Source organism: Anas acuta, chromosome 4 (assembly GCF_963932015.1).
Source record: "Anas acuta chromosome 4, bAnaAcu1.1, whole genome shotgun sequence".
In the NCBI taxonomy this organism is placed as follows: Eukaryota; Metazoa; Chordata; class Aves; order Anseriformes; family Anatidae; genus Anas; species Anas acuta.
Genome location: NC_088982.1, coordinates 4069122 through 4089563, shown reverse-complemented (window position 1 = coordinate 4089563; position 20442 = coordinate 4069122). Strand labels below are relative to the sequence as shown.

The window sequence follows — 20442 nt, the reverse complement described above, 5'->3', positions numbered from 1 at the left end:
GTTATTCTTCCACAGACATGCATGAACATACAGTAGTATCCATTTAAATATATACACACATTTTCAAAGACAAAAATCTCTAAATAATGGGGAAAGATCTACAATATATCTTGAGCCACAGGCATTTCACGGATACTGACCTTTGATTTTGATTTAGAGGCTCTAACTAATAAAGCTTGGCACTACACCAAATCTGAAGAAGAAAATCAAGCACTCTCTTGTCAAATTATAATTAATTTGCACTACAAAAAAAAAGAGCAGAAGTAAGCCAAGTGTTCTTTAAAAATGGTCTCTAGAATTCCAAACAAAGTAAAATATCGTATATCTTGAAAACAGGCTGAGCCTTTCCAGTTTTTTCGAGTTGATTATGCATTTTTCCATTCACTTAAAATATAAACTGAGGATAAGTGATAAAACTTATAAACTCTACACGTTACATAAATATTGAAGAATTAAAATTACAGCAGTAGAAGAGGAAATATGACGCTATTTAAACATATCTGAAGCAAACCCTGTGGTTTTATTACTATTTGCCCTCAAATCTGCTGTTTCACCTGTACAAACATATATAATGTGTAGGTAACTTGCATTTTTATTATTGTATATGTGTTGCTAACGTGGTTTACATACGCCTCTTCTAGCTTTGCAGGTAAATTCAGGATCTTTGGGATCTTTGGGAATGTTTACAGTGTTGAGTATACCTTTCTATACATTTATTAAGTGTAAAAGAGCAACACAAACCTTTGATTACATTGTACATTTCTTCCTTATAAGACATAAAACTTTAGTGTAGGCACACAAACACCTTGAAATAAAACTAAACATGAGGCAGGAAGGCACATTTCAAAGCCTGCCATTGATTCTCACAAAACTAAATTAGCTGTTGAGTAAAGCTGGGTTTCTAAGATTACATATACACCACACACAACCCCCACCTTATGAAACTGCTTGATATTGCTTCAGTATTTTTAACTTAAAAAAAAAAAAAAAAAAAAAAAAAAAAAAAGGTCAAGTTATTCTCTTTTTTTAGAAGGCATGACCATCTTTTGTTATGCCTTTAAATATGTCCTTCTGAGACTCCTGACCCATGATTATTGCTCTTAGACATTACATCAGTTGCAAATAATACGTAATTAAGCCATAAATATTTCAGGTAGTCAACAAAGCGTCTTAAGTTTGCAAAAATCACAATGACTTCTGTCTGAAATGTGAGGCTGCAATCTGCTTTATGCATTATGACTTCTCTGTAATGATTCAGATTCCTCCTAATATCCCAATGAAACTCAATAGAGAAACAAGCATGATTTCAACAAATTTTACTGAGTTTTCCCTTCAGATTATGGCTATCATCAGAGCAGAAGGAGAGAAACATAAAAACACGGTCTTTTCTAACTGCCAAGATATACCAAGAAACACATTGAGAATAACTGAGAATAATGTAGTCTGCCAAAGAGCCGATTGCCTGTTTGCTACAGGCATTCTGCTACAGTCCAACATTTCTTTCTATGACTCCAAAAGCTAGTTCATATTGTTCAGGCCTTCAGTAATCCCACAAGTTAGATCTAGGAATATTTCTGTAATTTCCAGGTAGCAGTATCCAAAAGCATAGTTTCCTTCCCCACAAAGCCATTGGAGTCAATTGAAATGGTACCCTCTCTGATGGAAGAAAACTCAATTAAAGTCTTTATTTGATTCCAAAATTCTTGTTTCACAGTGACTTTAGCATCAACCTATGTTTGTTGCAGTTAGGTATCTACAGAAGCCAGCATAAGGCTAGTTATCTTGTCTGATTGTACATTAAAATACATTTGGAAAGGAGCAACAACAACAACAACAAAAAGATTAACAACTGTTTGTCTAATACTGAGAAGAACAGATTTTCTGCTCTGGGAAAATTTTCCGAGAGCAATTCATCCATTTGTAAAAAGACCTTCTAGGATACTGCCAGGAACAGCTTTTAATTTGTTCATCCTAGCTTTTAATAATTGATTTCATAAATGCCTCTCAATTCTCTGTATTTCCTGAAACTTAAAGAGTTTGTAAAGTCTTTACTGCCACCAAAATTATGTCCTCAACAAAAAAACGTAACAGTTTTGCATCAGGAAGGCAATCCCAACGTAATATGAATGACTTTACTACAGCAGAAGTGTGTTGGCATGGTTATATTTGTGTCCCCAGATGAGACTTTCCAACTTTCTGAGCAACACAAGTCTTTCCAAGGGAAGGGCACATAGCACCTGTCTAAGTTATGGGCACATGATAGGTTTAGTGCCACAACTGATTTGGCTACAGGCGATTTTTCAATATCCTAAGCAACTCTGCTATTCTGCCACTCTGCTGTGTATTCATGGTTCCACCATTTGACCTCTCTCTGGTTTGATGAATCTGAGTAAATAGAGCAATGATAAAATAACTGACCAACCAACCAAAACAAGATGCAGTGGTGTCAGCAGCCATCTTGGTTAGCTACATCCTAGTGAGAAAACAGAGTAATTTCAGTGAAAATGAGTCCTGAAATGCAAATAATCAAGCATTTAACATTGTATTTTATTAAAAAAATAATCCTTATGGATGAACTAGGAAAGGCAGAAGAGAGCAAAGCAGATGTATTCAGGTATATGGATAAGCTGTGGCCCTCTTTGCTCTTAAACTTATTGGAAATCAACTACTTTCAATTCAGTGGCACCTCCAGAAATGCTTGGGAAGGTCTTGAAACAAACAAACCTTTCTGAAGCATCTTTCTTTCTTAGCTTTTCTGAAGGTGTAACTAATTGATTTCTAATTAAATATGACTAAAACTATCACAAATACTAATCATTGCTCTCTACAAATGCTTACTCCAAGACTTCCCAAGACATTTTTAGAGATATAAATTAGCAAGAGTTAATTGAAAACCAAGGTAAAATTTTTCATTTTTCCTATAAACCAGGAGTTCCAACAACCTGACTGTAATACAACAGTCTTAGCTTGACCAAGATGCTAAAAGATCTTCAACAATGTGTTGATTAATGACAAAAGGAGATATTTTATATTTTGTAACATAACTCATCTTTCCATTACACCTAGACATTCACAACCAATAACACTGCCTAGAACATTGACAGAGCATTCAGAAATCCATCTGCAATTTCACAGATACCTAAGAGAATCAGTAATTGTCTAGCTCATTCAAGTATTCTACTAGTAATGAACAGAGGAGAGAGACACTTCATCTTATCACTAATATATATTTTTTTAATTGACATTTTCACACTGCATTGGCAATTCTGCACATAGGTCTCTTCCATGAGTGGCTTAATAGAGCTATACATGAATATCTACTGTTGAACATGGCTGATGATCACAATGGAATGGCTGTACTGAGAGTTAAAATGTTTATCACATTGTCAAAAACAGTACGATGATTTACATTACAATATCTATTGTTTAAAGGTAGTAAAAAACTCAGTGTATCTGCTCTGCACTGCAAGAAATGAATGGTAATTATCACTATTACTTTAGCATCTTGAGTAGCCAGGGCTATTTTGGTCAAAAGCTTGTGTAATACAGTTCATTTTTACATTTGCTAAAAGAGACAAGTTATACAGGTGATGGACTTCTTATTACCTGAAACCCTAAATTATATGTAGAAGGGACAGCTAACCAAATGTCAGGGATGTCCAAGATATAAATATCAGAGAAATAACAGATTTAATTTGCTTTACTCAGTCACATCTTTTCCTTCCCTTTTCTGTTTTTAAATGTTTCTTTTATATGAAATGCCATGGTTCAGTGCACCTGAAAATTAAAGACTACTGTGTAAGATCAAGGTTTGAGTCTGCCCATTCATGAAAGGAAATTAAAATTACTACTAAAAACCTCACTTTTTATTATACTGATAGAAACCACTCAGAAAATGCCAGAAGGAAGAAGTATACTCAGTACTTTATATATATGATAAACAAGACTATTTGCTGCTGGTGGTTAATACTTGAAAACATGTATACATGCATACTTAGACATTAAGGACCAGATTCTGATTTTGCTTACTCTGTCCCAACCCCATTCACTTGTGATGACTCCAATAGTTTCCCACTTAAACTTTCTAAAACTTTACTTGAGTTGTTCTTCTGTAACCTACTTTATTTTGATTTAATCAATCTCCCTTAAAAATATATAAACTTAGTCTGTGCTTCTTAAAATGATCTATAATAGCACATTTAATAAAGCTAATTTAAATCCACTAATTTATAGAGATTTGCCAGAGGCTTTGAAACACCAGAAAATGTGTAAACTTAACAGTTTGGCTGTGATAACAGCTCAGACAGTAGAAATTAAGCCCTTTGCATTGCAGTCATGCTCAAAGTGGATTCCTAGTTTTATTTGAAGAAGTACATCGCAAAAAGTTTAAAAACATAGAGAAAAACAAATTTACAAAAGGTAATTCAGAGCTAAGCCATATATTCACCAAGGTTTGTCTTTTCAGATCCCCATGCCCCATTTCTCACACTTGGTTACCACTCTGCCTCAGCATCACAGTCCCAAATGTACACTGAGGTCTCTCATTTTAAGACTACCTGGATTGTTTTCTACAAACACATTTTTGGACAAATAAGAGCAGAGTCTCTTGTGCAACAGAGCTCTGACAGAGCTGTGAGATTCTGCTTAGGGCCATTAATTCTGGGTCCCTAATTCTAGTTGTCAGCCTTCCAGCTGATGCTATATAGGTTTTCTACTGTCTGCTCTAATTTCTACCTCTGGCAACCAAATGATAATAGATTATATGCCAGTGTGGGAATAGGCAGATTGGTTAGGATCCAAGCTGTATCCCAGGTGATAGCAAGAAGAAGCATCACAGAAAAAAAAGTATTCAGCCCTTCACATTGATGTATCATGGAGTTTTATCTCTACCAGAGGAATTCTTCACTTTATACATAGCATTTAGATGGTAACTAAGTGATCATTATCGTCATCTGATTTGCAGAAAATGTCAGCTTTCCTTCAAGACAGAGATGAAATTTTTAGGGCTACTTTTGCAGATCTGTCTCCAAATTGTTATATGGGAGAGGGAATTGAGACCTACCTCATCAAGACTTGCAGGGTTGCAGTCTTTCAAGTGAAACAGCCTCATCGCTTTGAACCTTTGATCAGTATCTGTAAAGTTCAAATCATCTTTTATTTTATTTTATTTTTGCTAACTGCATCAAAATATTTGGGATTGCAGTCTGGAATACACTCTTGCACAAGAGCTTTTTTAGTCATTTCTCCTGCTTCTCTGCTCTTTATCCTGCATCTGTTGTTGCTTTCCCTCCTGCTTTTGTGTACTGAGAAACAAAATTAAGGTGTACTGCAACCAGTGGACACTTGCATAAACAGCCTGCTTTGAACAAGACAGCACGATTTTGGGAGAGGAGGAACACATTCAGCTTTCCTGCCCAAATACTAAAACATACAAGAGGTTCATATGGTGTTAAAGCATCACATTTTTTGCTTTGAGACCCCTGAAATGCAAGGACTGTGAATAGCAGAACATGAATAGACCGGACTGGGAGCATTAAAGCACATCAATTCCCAGGTTCTGAGACTGCACTCAAAGTGATTTATATTTGTAATTTATTTAAGAATGGTTTCAGCAAATACATTTCTAATGAATCTCTTTCACGCACTTTTATGAACAAGAGTCTAAGTTTTCCACGACTTCTGCAAAACAACTTTTACTGCATCAAATCACTGCATTCCTTGATCTATACGAACACACACTCACAGCAGCCAGCCACACTCACACACAACGAACAGCTCCAGCATTTCATACCTCTGCAACAAATACTTCAAAAAGAAGATTTTTAAAATTAGCATGGCTGTGAAAAAGCAAGGAAATGAAACAGTTTTGCCCTTCCTCCGGTACTTTGCAACCAATCTTGACTTAAAGAGAACATTAGCACAATCTTCTGCAATTCTTGTATTTCCATGTGAAACTTCTTCATAGAGGATTCGTGCAGAATCGTGAGCTGTCAGCTCTGATCACATTCACCAGCACACAGGCTTTAGACTCTATTTCATAATATGAAAAGATGGCCAGCGTTTTCCTGATAGAAGTATTGTATGTTTTTCAGTCAGTAAAAATTAGAGAGAGCTCATTGTCGATGCATTTCCCATAGATAATGAGGACTGCAAATTACCAGGCAAGAATTTTTTTTTTTTTTTTTTTTGGTACATGGAACAAAAAGCAGCACAATCTGCAGAACTTACTAACTGATTGGGTTTTCCACCCCTTCTTTGCATGCTGCCGACACAGCCAGAGCAACCTATATGCTGATCTTATTCCAAAAGCACAGTATTCTTTATACTGCAAGAATAATAGTTTTGTGTGCCGTTACATACACTGCAAGAAAAAAAAAAAAAAAAAGCCTTTAGGAAAGGCATGTGCTGAACACACACAAAATATGCAGGATGGAAAACGACCAAATGTAATTAAAGCTTATATGAAAGCAGACATTCCTATTTGCAGAGCTCTGGCTGCATTTCTATGAGAAAGAATGCACAGAATTTCAAATCATGCTCTATTTAGACAATGTCAGAATAAAAACACATTTCCCCCCACCCCCCCCACCCCGAAGTCTCTGAAAGGCAAATCTCATCAACAGAATTAGAGAGAAAAAGCAATCCAAAGATACTGGTTTACATATTCCTTCCCAACCAAGAAATCAAGTATCTCCCTCTCCCGGCTAATGGCTTTATAAATTCAGACTTTAAACAAAAGCAAAAAAAAAAAAAAAAAAAAAAAAAAAGAAACCTAATTCTCGAGCTTCCTACTTAGCACTGCCTCGCTGTTGATGATTTGTGCGGCTGTGTGTGCGTGCGTGTTTGAGAAATGAAGAGATAGGCTTAAAGTATTTTCCATTTCATCAAAGAGCATATATTACTTTCCCGGTTCGCTCCGGCGTTTGGTTTTATGCCCACCCCTTTTCCATCTGCCCATGTCTGAGATGCACAGTGCAGGCGTACAATCATGAGCAGCTTACGACACTCAGTGAACACTAGGTGCCTCTGCATGCTCTACCAACATACTGCTCGGCTGAAGGGAAGGGATTCTTGCTGTCTCTCTGCTCTAAGCATCACCTAACAAGCAAAGCGAACAAAGAATGGGAAATAAAGCTACCCTTAGCCGGTCAGTGAATGCATGGTAATCTCTCTATGGAGTAAAGGTTGTGCCGGTCAATGGTCGTTGCAAATGATGGACATTAAACAGATTGCCAAATCCTGTGGAGTCGTTAGTAAAGAGTTTGGAGTTTTTTTCACGCCACAGTGTTAACTGCAGAGAAAAGGACAGAGGGAGAAGGAGAAGATCAAGCTCATGCACATAGTTCTGAAACTTGCAGGTCCTAGGAGTCAGCTAAAAAGCTAGCTGGACAAGCCTTGAGCTCTTTGAGCAGAAGCGAAGTGAGACATTGTGAGCTTGCCAGCCTTGCACAGCACTGAAAGGGACTGAATTTGTAGCACAGAGGGGTCTTTTTTAGCTCTGCATATAATTAGTCCAAACACAAAGGAAGCAACTGAATGGAGGTTGTCACTCTCTGGAAAAGGGTGGGTAAGACACTTTTTAATTAAATTCTTTCATGAAGAAAGATTTTTTTCTTTGCTGCAGCCTTTAACATGAACAAAATCACTATCATTTTACCTTTGAATGTCTGTGAACTTTAATGCTGCACAGCTCCTGCATGCTGTAAAGTGAAATATTTGGCTCTGTGTTTGTTGTTTGCTGTTCTGCTTTGGTTTTGGCTTTTTTGGTTGTTTATTTTTTATTTTTTTATTTTCCCTTAAATAAAATATGATGTAGAATTTGAAAAGATTCAATGGACATTCTCGAGCATATTTGGAAATATTCTTGCTAATGGATTTCCTTCTTATCGGTCTCTGTTTAAACTGGCTGCTGAGGAAGCCCCCGGGGTTGATATTGTGTACGCTGGGTATCTTTTCTAAAATGCTTCCAGCCGTGAATAGTGGGTGTCCACAGCTATGTCGGTGTGAGGGCAGGCTTTTGTACTGTGAATCACTGAATCTCACAGAGATGCCTCGCAACCTGTCGGGCATGATGGGCTTGTCTCTGCGGTACAACAGCCTTTCAGAGCTGCATGACGGACAGTTCACAGGGTTAATGCAGCTCACGTGGCTCTATCTGGATCACAATCACATTTGCTCAGTGGAGGGGAATGCCTTTCAAAAATTGCGGCGAGTGAAAGAGCTCACCCTGAGTTCCAACAAAATAACCCAACTGCCCAACACCACGTTCCGACCCATGCCAAACTTGCGCAGTGTGGATTTATCGTACAACAACATCCAGGCGCTGGAGCCCGACCTGTTTCACGGGCTGAGAAAACTCACGACGTTGCACATGCGGTCGAACGCCATCAAGTTCGTGCCGGTGAGAATTTTTCAGGACTGTCGCAGCCTGAAGTTTCTAGACATAGGATACAATCAGTTAAAGAGCCTGGCTCGAAACTCTTTTGCAGGCTTGTTCAAGCTCACCGAGCTGCACCTCGAGCACAATGACTTGGTGAAGGTGAATTTAGCCCACTTTCCCAGGCTCATCTCCCTGCACTCGCTCTGCTTGCGGCGGAATAAAGTTACCATCGTTGTCAACACTTTGGACTGGATATGGCAACTGGAAAAGCTGGATCTCTCTGGCAACGAAATCGAGTACATCGAACCTCACGTCTTCGAAAGCGTGCCTCACCTCAAGTCCCTGCAGCTGGACTCCAACCGGCTGACCTACATCGACTCCCGCATCCTGGACTCCTGGAAGTCCCTCACTAGCATCAGCCTCTCCGCCAACACCTGGGACTGCGGCCGCAACGTCTGCGCCCTGGCCTCCTGGCTGAGCAACTTCAAGGGCCGCTACGACAGCAACCTGCTCTGTGCCACCCCCGAGTACGCGCAGGGTGAGGACGTTTTGGATGCCGTGTACGCTTTCCACTTATGCGAGGACACGGCGGACCCCACGAGCATCAACACCCTCTCCCCCGTGACCAACAACAGCGACCAAATGTTCGGCTACGGCTCGGCGACCGCCACGTCCAACGTGCCGGATGCCGACGAGGAGCCGACGACGTACGCCATCACCGTGACGCTGCCCGGCGAGAACGCCGAGAACGCCGTGCAGATTCACAAGGTGGTGACGGGGACCATGGCGCTGATTTTCAGCTTCCTCATCGTGGTTTTAGTGTTGTACGTCTCCTGGAAGTGCTTTCCTGCCAGCATCAGGCAGCTAAGACAGTGCTTTGTGACACAGCGCAGGAAGCAGAAGCAGAAACAGACCATGCATCAAATGGCTGCCATGTCAGCCCAGGAGTATTATGTTGATTACAAACCCAACCACATCGAGGGAGCCCTGGTGATCATTAACGAGTACGGATCTTGCTCCTGTCACCAGCAGCCAGCGAGGGAGTGCGAGGTGTGATTTGCCTTGGGGATTTAAACAGTGTGCAACCAAATAGCAGGCAGAGAGTGGAGCGGGGGGTTTGCTGGGCTTTGCTGAGGATTTCACAGGCACTCCTCTGCCAAAATCGCAAGAGGAGCTGCCGGCAGGACTTGATATTTTAGCTTTATCGTGTCTTAAAATCTTCAGGACAGCCAATCTTAAGATTTCCTATGCTAATACTCCCTTTGAAGATCTGTCAATATTCAGGAAACTGAGAGTGTAAAAAGGTACCGATTATTGATCTTTTGTAAACTAAGGAAAATGTTTAAAATAAAAAAAAATAGCATTTACAGTTTTTACAGACTGGTGTATATTACATGAATTGTTCCCTGTATACAAAATGCAACAGTTTAACCTCTTCTCATTCTGAGTGTTGAAAGTCTGGGAGCAATGAAGCCACGTTAAAAATAGACAGATGAAAATTAACCCGATGGCTTCCCATTGTAATTATTACACATTCACGTACATCATGTTACTGGCGGTATGAAGCATGACACTGGAACTTTATTTTTGTTAATGTGCTACCTGTAACTGGATGTCAGCACAGCAAGGAGCTGGTGCACCTCAGAAAGGCTCAAGTTTTGCCCGTGTCCCTGGGACAGGATTTCTGAGGCTTTCTAAGCACAGCTCACTTGTAAGTTGCTGTAAGATCCCTAAAAAACTGCATCGTAACCCCTAAAGGTATTTTGTATCACAACTGATCATATTGCAGAGTCTCACTGAAAGGAAAAAAAACAACAACAAACAAATGACAAAACCCAAATAACTGAAACACTGCCGAAAAAGTGCTAGTCATCATTTTCTTTAAGACAAAAAAATAAAAAGATGAAAAAAAAATAAATTTAAGGGCTTTTACTAGCTATTCCCACTTTTATGCTTGTTCTGAGACATGCCATGAGCAGAGAAACCCTTGCTTTGTGCACTGTAGAGTCACGATGAGAGGAGGAGAGCAGAAGCGGCTCAGTTTTCAGTGGTGCAACCTGTGTGTGCCGGGTATGCAAAACCTCGGCTGCTACGCTGCGAGGGGGACAGAGCCATCCTGGCACACTTCTGGGCTCTCCAGCAAAGCCACCCCATGCCCCTCACTGCCATCACTAGCCTCCACTAACCAAACCACCCTGAAACCTCTGCAGAGGCTGAGAGCACAGGCACCCTCCCTCCTAATAACCGAAAAGATGGAATTCATGGTTACGAGCAGTCATTTGGTAATGTAGAATCACACGGCTGTTTTATTCTGATTGCCCTTAAATAAAGGCTTCCTTTCCTCGTATTTCGGGTTTTTCATTCCAGTATGTGAACAACCTACTGCTTGATCTTTGGAACAACTCCTCTCATACTAATGAAGACAGGGCAGTTTTATAACAGCAGGCAGAGTACCCTGAATTTTTCTTCATATAGCATAATGTGCCGGCAAAATGTAAAGTAAAAATCAAGAACTGGGTAACATTGCTATGCTTTGTACATATTTCTCTATTTTTGAGTTGGAAATGGAGGAAAAGATGAGAATTCTAACATCCATTTTAATTTAACATGGGTTTGTTTTTTTTTATAGCCTCCAACTGCCACCTATACTCAAAAGCCTACAACGGACTTATAAACATAAGATTAGGCACAGATCTGATTTTTTTCTTTTTTCTCCTGTAAACCAACTGTTTTTCCAGTTGTTTAGTTGCTAATTTTAACTGTAAAGAGTGAATTTTATATATTTTTTATCTAACTGACACGATTTTGGAGGGTTCCAAACTTTTTTCCTCTATTTGGTACATCCCTCACCTTGTGTAATATTAAATATGAAATAGCCTCTTAATAACCTTCTTTCTTTTATTATTTAATGAGACTATAACATTATCAGTACTACCAATGAGAGTATATGTATTGGGAGAGGATTTTTTATGAGAAATATAATAAACTTTTTTATTTTTATTATTTATTTATATTTTTAATTAAAGCCACTGAAAATTTACCCTCAGCTTTGAAACAAGCTGTCACTGTCAAAGCTAGGCCTTCCTCTGTTCAAACACTTGCACATTTCTGTTTTTGTGCCTCAAACCCACGAGGGCCTGATCCATCCTGAAACTCTTACGGGACCTGCAAGGCAGGGTGCCCACATGGGGAACCTAAGTGCAAAGGTAGAGTAGGTAAGGAGAGAAAATACCTTGTACCATGCTAACTGAGGGCCAAAATATGTATTTTCCCCTTTAACCCCCCACTGAAACCAACAGGGATTTTAACTGAAAGATTAAAAGAAAAAACAAAAAACAAGACTAACTTTGGGCTGTGTTATATGCTCCTCAAATCACCACCCAGCACTGCAATCAGAAGGACTGATTACAGCTAGCTGCCAGCAAGCCTCCCAAACCAACCACAACTGCTAAAATATTGGCTACATACGGTAAAATAAAGAAAACCAGATACAGTCTTTCTTTCTGTAGTGACCCCCTGTTGCTACAAGGAAACGTAGTAGTGCTGTCATGTTTTTGGCCCTGTAAACCTGATGCAAAACTGATCCTGACAATCGTCCTGTGGTTGTATTTCTATGTATTTTTAGCATATTTGTGGGTTGGTTTTTAAACACGCCAGTGTTTGCACCCCTCTGGAATTATTCCTGCTGTTTATTGGTGTTAGCAACGTCGAGCAACATTTGCAAGACGTGAGCAATTCCGCCTTTGCAATTTATTCATCTCTGTGCTTCATGCATCTTGCATCAGCAGCTCGAGTAAACCAAACGGAACATTTTGCTTTAAAGGTGCAGCAATTTCAGAAGGGAGGGCTTAATTTCGGTACTGCCTGTTGCCATTTCTCCCGAAGAAGTGGTAATGACCACTGATGACTTGCCACCTCCAGCAGGATGATGGATGGATCCTCCATGGAGAGGACAGCGCTCACTAAATGGCAGAAAATGAGGTGTTTCACAACCTTCATGCAAAAATCTTGTCTAAGGGTAGTGTCCTCTGGAGACAACCTCCTAATGATCTCCAGAAACCACCTGAAGATCTGGCTACCCCTCTGCTGGTGGAAAGAGGGGGGTCCCTGGGTGTGACTTACTACATGTCTGTTCTGAAAGTTTACATGAGAACTACGAGGACAATAAAAAATAAATGTGCAATATTTCATTTCAATCCAGCTATTAAAAAACAGTTATTCATCCTGCTCCAGGCTGCTTGCATTGGTATATAAGAGAATTCTTATATTTGTAATGTATTTATGGCAACCGCAGTGATTTTCCCTCACTCTTCCTTTCAGATTTAATGTTTGCCAACTGTCCAAACATATGTCATTCCCTCTCTTTTGATCCCCTTATCCTGGCTTACTATACAGCTCAAAAAAAAAAAAAAAAATGCTTTTGGGGTTAGTTGTGACAGTTTCTCCTTCAGGAGATACTTGGGGAAAATCAAATGAATATTTTAAATACTCCCCTTTTAATGTTCCACTTAGTAGGGCCAATCTTCCTTTTATAATAAGGTAATTAACATTATTTTTTTGGGGAAATGTTTTTAGTATGTAAGACAGGGTGAAAGGCAAGCTACAGAACTACCTTTTCGAGGCTGGTTAACACTCTCAGTGTTATAGATCTCTAATATGCAATCTCTTGCTGCTAGCATCAATACACCCTCATAGTGCACCCAGTGATGAAGGAACTGTTGCTGTGTATGCCTTGAATGTATATAAGGGATGATTTATTTTCCTTTCTGTCTTTTTTTCCCTTTCGTTCTGTACTTTAAAAAAAAAAAGTGATATGAAACCACAGAATCAATGCTAATGTACCACATTCTGTTTCTGGCCTGAATAATATAAAATACAAAGAAACTCTGTGTTAAAGCTGCAAATTCCCTCCTTTACCACGCTGTTAGAGTACTGCAGGGAGCTCGACCAGGGGGATGAGCTTCTTCTCCGTGTCACGGCTATACCGAGATGCTCTGCAGCAGGCTGAAGATGCAGTCCCATGCCTGGGTGGCAACTGCCTTGTGCACGTGTGCAGGGAAAAACTATTATTGATACCTAAGGATATTTTTGTATGTTTTATTAGATGTTCTGTGCTTTTATAGCAAAGGCATCGAGGAGTACTTGAAGTGTATCTATTTGATCATTTTCTTTGGCTCCGGTAAAAAGCCCCTCATTCTCTTTTGAGATGGACTAAATTTGTTTCTTGTATGTGTCTGGTTCTGCACTGATAGCAAAAGGATGCTCTGAATACCTCTTCCCTTCCCTCTGGCTTCTCCAGTGGTATTGAGAATGGCAAATAAGAAGTATTTGATTAGGAAGCTTATTGCTAGTGTGATAATAATAATAACAAAAATAATAATAAAAGAAATGAAGAGGAGACAAAAGATGAGAAAAAAGACTGGAGAAAAAACAAGTAAATGAGGCTGTGGCTGGCTTCCTCTGCCTTTTCTTTTTTAAACGTGGCAAATCTAAAGGCCCAGCACAGATGAAAACCAAGACTGATGGTGGGTGGAGAAAGCAGTTTTTAAAACTGTGCAAGCAGGGATGAAACAGCTTCTGGAAAGGAGGGCACCGCACCAAACACTTCCACTGAGCATGAAAGAGAAAAGGAAAGGGTGAGGGCAGAGATGAAAGGAAAGACGAGAGCTGGTGAGAAGGCAAGGTGACCACCGTGCACATGAGGTAAATGAGATTTTTTCAGTGCCTTCGCCTCCCATGTTGAAGCCATGCTGAGGACAAACAGCAGTAATGTAAGCAAGATACCCAGCATCTCTTTCTGTCTTCTCAAACACACACATGCATTTACAGAGGAACACATGGACGTGCTTTCTCAGACATCCGCCTCACATCATTGCCTCTACCATGAACTACTTTCTGGGCAGCTCAGCATCCCCTTGTCCATCAGGTTGTTTGCTCTTCCACTGCCTCTTCCCCTCACTTTGCTGGCTGGATTTCCTACCTATCCCAGCCATGGCTCACCACACACTTTCTAGAAAATCAGGCTTTTATAAGAAACATACCTCATTTTTTCTGTCCTCTAAGAAACCCCCATTTAGAGAGAGGGGGATCGTGTACTACAGCAGATTCTCCTGCTAATTATATCCATGCTCATTTTCCCTCATATTCGATTTCTGCATGCACGGCTATTACGACAAACATATCTGAGGTATTTTTGCTGGGTTCAATTTATCATTATGCACCAAGGTTATACTTTTCCTTGACCTGCTCAACCCAGTCTAATATTAACAAATTGAGCATTTACACGAGCTCCTTTCCAAGCATGATGTTGATTAGGAATTTAGGAAATGCTGGTGATTTAAAGATTAACCTTTCATAGAATTACTGACATAAACCAGAGCTATTATGGTATTAGGAGCAACTATTCAGAGCATATTCTGTGTGAAAGAAAACCAACAAAGCACATTTAGAGCCATGGAGCCATGCAAAAGGCTTTCCATATTATCAAGACCAAGAGATTTCTTTCTTTCCTTTTTTTTTTTTTCTTCCCCAGACAAAGCTGGTGATAGGAAAGGAGTAAGTGCAATCTACCTCTAAAGTTATGTAGAGGGAAGCAAGGCTACAAAAATATTACAGAAACCAAGCAACAATCTTCTGCTGGCATGACAGAGCCTGTAATCGGGTGGGTGGCTGTGAAGAGCCGAGCTGAATGCTGCAAAGCACTGTAATTTTATTGCACTGTGGCTGCTTTAAAGCGAACACATTTGCAATGAAATCTGTATTTCCACGAGAACATGGCAATTGTTTTTGTTATAAAGATAACGTCACTTGTTGGCATTCAGACACAATTATTCAGCCTTTAAACCAATTACTGTTCTATTCGCCTTTGCTGGTGCGATAGTTGGGTGAGATGGTCAAATGTAACAGGTTGCAGTGAAACGAATTCGAGTTCAAAGGACCCAGATTTGCATTACAAGAGAAGAAATTCAGTTTAAGATAAACACCAGCTTTTCACCTTTTCCTTCAGTTTTCCTCATCCTGAAAATCCACGTATGTACATCCCTTATAGAAATCAAGAGATAATTGGCAGTGGCTAAAGAATAACACTGTGAGTGCCTGCACTTGGCAAACAGCACATACTACTGTGCTCAGGCACTTTTTATTTTAAACCATTTCACTGCTCTCATGTTCTTCACATCCTCACCAGACGCTGTAACTAGTGCCAGGGATGTCTTTCAGCACGGGTGCTATGGGAACCTGACCGATTTGGTTCCATGTCTGAGCTAAGAGAGCCTAAATCTGAGATTTCAAAGGTAATAGGTAAGTACAAAAATTGGCTTCATCACAGAATTGCCATTTTTAGCACTGCAGATTCATCTGACTGACATAGAAACCAGGCTCATTCATTGCAAACTTCATTCTGGCCTTTCTTTTTTTTTTTTTTTTTTTTTTTGAGACACATCCTTGTCCTAACAGCAAACCAGAGCATGACACCAGAGACAGAGGACTTAAAACTGTATTTTCAGTGAAATCTGAGATTAAACATAATAATAATGCATGGACATATCAATCTGATTAAAAGGGTTTACCCAATAAAGGCAATTCAGTTTATATATAGCAAATCTCACTAAAGCAGCACACCTCTGTACCCTAGTGGTTACAAAAAGCTATGAGCAAGCATCCTGATAGCTGGGGCCTCAGCTTGAAAACAGGTTTCTGAATATCCTTTAAAATACATACTCCCCCTCTATTTTTAATCTCACTTTACACGCTCACCCATTTTCCATTCCCCAAACCTCACAAGCAGAGTGAATTGCAGGCTGGAGGGAGGAAGCCCTGAAAATCCCAAACTAAATAGCAAGAACAGCCCACAGCTGCTGAATTCCAGAGGTTTGGGTTCTTTTACCAGCTGCCAGCCGTTTGAAACACACCTGCAATCAACCCTGTTTGCAAGTCGAGAGCTAAAGAAAGCTCCTAGGAATAAACCTGAACCTGTCTCTATTCAGTGCCTCTGCTGACAGACTGGCTTGCTAAGGGAGCCTGGTAAATATTAAAGAATGTTAATAATAATGAGATAATCCACCTGGGGATTTTTTGCCCCCTTTTTAAAAACTTGGCTCCATTCTGAAGTTTATCTTGACGGAAAATTTACTTCTCCGATCCAGATTATTTCCCAAAGCAATTTTCTAACTGCAAACAGAAATTTGTGGCTGCTGCTAAAAGGTTTGCAATCCTTGTGCTAAAGAGGCCACCGCATGTCAAATGTTTACCTTAATTTCATGTAAATGTCACTCCATATTGGACATTCTATATTTCTCTGCTGGCATATTATGCAGCTGCCTCCATCTTCATAAACCTTCCCTTTGCTCCATAAGTACCCTCACAGCAGCCCGGCACCCATTGCTGCTGTCAGATCAAATTCCCAAACAAAAGCTAGATGCAATGCCTTTATCATCTAATTGCTGTAATCCAATAAATTGAATGTGAATCCTATGGCCCTAAACATGCAAAAAAAATGATGGAGTCAATCAATGAACGGAAGAAATGCATCTGAAATACACTTGGGGTAAGGGGGAACCCACAAAACAAAAGACATTGCGTATGACGAGGCTGCAAGTTGCAGAAGGTCAGGGCAAAAAGGTGTGGTACAGAATGGAGAAAATCACTGCTAAAAGAAAAGGGGACAGTGCCCATAGCTGGTTAATCAGGAAGAGAGTTAGGTGATAACTGACATAGGAGACACTCATCAGGGGATGACAAAGCACTGTGGCAATATTTCATGACATAATGAGTACAGACAAACATGGCTTTGCAGTGGGGGAGACAGCAGTCCATGAAGTCTACTGAAGCTGGACCCAGAGCTATTCCCTTGGAATGTGGATTGTTTTGGGGTTTTTGTTGTTGTTGCTGTTGTTTTGTATATTTAAAAAAAAAAAAATCTAAACTATTTTAATTCTATCTGTTATGCACAAAACTTCAAATATGCTGAACCACGTGTTGGTGGTTTTTTTTTTGATGAGTGGTATGTCTAGGTTCAAGTAAACCCAATTGTATTGTTTTTGTGCATGTATTTCCCTCATTCCAATGCCTGTTGGCATTACACAATGTTATTCTAGTTGGTGGAACAAAGGTCTTCCCAAAAACGTTACCCTAAGTAGTTTTATGATGTTACATTCCATGTCTTTCATAAAAAAAGGGAGTTGAAAAGTTTTCTATTTTTTCCCTGGTTATGTTTTCCTATTATGTAGAATAACCTAGCCCCAATCTGTCATTTTTCATTAGCAAAGGAGTCAAGCTATGGTTGTTAATGACAACTCCTAATGAGGATTTGATGAATAAGTCCTGGAAAATGAAACTTGAAACAAACACTTAAATCTACCTCAAATCTATCGTTTCCAGGTAAGTGAGTTGACAGTAAATGGGAAATTAAACTTCAAGAACTTAAAGCTAAGTAGTGCATTTAAAACCGTAAATCATTAGGTCCAAATGGTGTTTATCAAGAAACTAAAAAATAAAATAAATAGATGTATGAACAAAGCAGAGGAGCTAGTAAAAAATGCAGATTTCTAGTAAATGTAGCTGTTGCATCAAAAATGGAATGACTGAAATGCATTGTACTTCCCCTACCTTATGGCTGAGTAGAGATGACTGTAACGGGCTGGCAAATCTTATCTCAGTAGCTGTTAAGTTAGATCTATTAAGGTCTGTAATATCATGCAGTAGGGAGAAATTGGCTAGTCTGTGGAGCAACAGCATGCTGCTCTAATCCATTATAACCCGTGCATTGGGGCTACCTAAGTGACATCCAAAACCTGGCAATTTTCTATCTGGTCTTCCAAAGAGGTTTTTACGGAACACCTGTAAAAGACGTTCAGGCTCCCATAAATAAGCTAAGCTCCACAGACATAGAAAATTAGCTAGATGCCCAAAAATACAGTGGCCTTTTACTCAGCACAGCAGAAACGGGAGCATAGCATCCTCCCAAGGCCGGGGCTGCTGAATCATCCTAGCAACAATCAGGAAATGTTTGACAACGCGTTTCAAATGACAGATTATTTATGCTGCAAAAAGTAATGAAAATCAGGAGGACATGCAAAGGGACTTCCAAAAGCTGAAGATTGCATGGGCTTTGATGGATGAAATTCGGAATTGTGAAATACAAAGCAAAAGACAAAATATAAGGGAAGCTGTTCATCGATGCCTCAGAGATGGGAGTAATATGCCATAATTGGGCAACTGTCATTTCGGATATTGCATGGAAAATCTCTGCTCAGTGTGTGGAGGGGGAAAGGAAGGAAAAAGAAAAGTGAAATAACTTCTAAAATGTATATACAACTAAAGAGCACTTAGAAATTAAAGACTGATATTGCTATGCCTTCAGTTAGGAAACTGTCCTAGTTCTGTTAAGCATAAATTACAAAATAACGTAACTGCATGATAAAGATAAGCTGCTAACAAGTGAAAGGAGGAAAGATTTGGGAAAGTTTCTGTGTAAGGAGAGATGCAAAGAGCCAGCACCTGCAGCTGCAGCAAACAGCAAAACGCGTACCCATTCCCCCTCTAGCGGCCAGTCCGCACAGGGTTACTGCAGAAATAAATAAATCACACAATCCCAAAAGCGAGAGGCAAAACACTGCCAATTGATTTTAAGCCATACGCACGCACGTACCCCCTCTTTTTCATTCGACTCACAATTTTATATGACTTCAAATTATATTATTGTTATTGTACTAGTCCTCATCAAACCGCCTGCCGTACTCCTTCGTCATTGCTTGTCATTAGTCGGAGCTGGAGCTGTTTTACAGCCAAGGTAATTTTTTGTGATATGCTTGTACCTACCTGCAGGAGGATATGGAGTGTGACAGGGGCCCCTGCACTGTTTAGTAACAGAAATAATCATAAAATAAAAACAAAGCAAAACAAAAAAACAACACAAAAACCCAAGCAACTTTGGAACTCATTGTAGAACATGTCACTAATGCAAAAAAATTAAATAGTTGTATAGAAATGGGGACACTGAACTAATAGAGTACATATACCCCCAAAATCTTTTGTATTAAAAGAAAAAAAAGGCACAAGGCACAACACGGGGTGGGCTTGGTCTTTTTAGTTTCCCAACCAGCCTGCATGGCCACAGGCACCTGGGGAAACTGAGGCTGGAGGAACCCTTCCCAACCCCATGTCCCTAAGAAATACCATCTCATTGGTCTGTTACTGCTTCCTCTATCTTCTATAGCACAGGCACAAAAATCATAACCTCCTCCCCCACACTTTTAACAATTTCTCTGCACAACGCAATATAACAGAGCACTTTTTGTTTCAATCTTTTAGCAGCCTAGGACCTTTCGTGGACCGAAGAGTCTGAGATGTTAAGCTGGATGCACAAAGAGGTGCTGATGAGGACTGAAAAGGAGCTGTGCTCTGTTTGTGATTGAAATAACGACCAATCACTCGTTAGGAGGTTTTTTTTTGGGGGGGGGGTCTAATTTTCTTCACAACAAACAAACAATAAATAAATAAATAAACACAAGAAACCCAGTGGCTTGGCACAGAAATGAACCGCCTTTGGTTGCACTTTCAGGGACCTACTACATCCTCAAGCTAATAGGCTCTGTATAAAGGTTATGGTTCACAGGGAAGACAAGAAGTGGAAAGGGATTGTGTTTTTCTTTTGTAAAATCTTTCCATCAATTACGTTTCTCAACCAATGCTTCAAACCTTACAAGTTTTTTTTTTTGTTTGTTTGTTTTTGTTTTTTCCATTACAGGTTAATTTGTGTATAGGACAAACAGATGAATTAAGTAACCCTTTCTGCTAACGGTTTGCTAAGAAATTGCCCACGAACATGTTTCTGATTAAAGCTTATAACACACCATTATTTTTGTAACACACCTGTATTACTTTTAATAAATAAAGCAATGTTATGTGGTGCTGCACTGCTCTCCTATAGGTTATTCTAAATTTACCAATGAACCATCATAGATTATGCCTTGCTGTATCTTATGGTGGCTTTTGGTGAAGACTGAATATTAGTTTGGATGGAACTCACAGCTGGCATTTTTATATTAATTTGAATATGTTGT

General features: G+C 39.6%; 2 protein-coding genes across 5 annotated transcripts in view; one reads left to right on the top strand and one right to left on the bottom strand.

Annotated features, from left to right (window-relative positions):
• CTNNA2 (catenin alpha 2) overlaps positions 1–20442 on the bottom strand; it is a 468162-nt gene that overhangs the window by 141414 nt on the left and 306306 nt on the right. The gene's annotated exons all lie outside the window — the stretch shown is intronic.
• On the top strand, positions 7330–9468 carry LRRTM1 (leucine rich repeat transmembrane neuronal 1). Its single transcript, XM_068679582.1, has 2 exons — positions 7330–7563; positions 7817–9468. Exons 1-2 carry the CDS (start codon positions 7537–7539, stop codon positions 9434–9436), a joined length of 1647 nt encoding a protein of 548 aa, XP_068535683.1. The 5' UTR covers positions 7330–7536; the 3' UTR covers positions 9437–9468.

What these genes read in the sequence shown, in the direction of transcription:
- LRRTM1 (XM_068679582.1), top strand. Translation starts at nt 7,537, where the DNA reads ATGGAGGTTGTCACTCTCTGGAAAAGG. An exon ending in TTGTCACTCTCTGGAAAAGG is followed by an intron (nt 7,564 to 7,816) that starts GTGGGTAAGACA and finishes AATATGATGTAG; the next exon opens with AATTTGAAAAGATTCAATGG.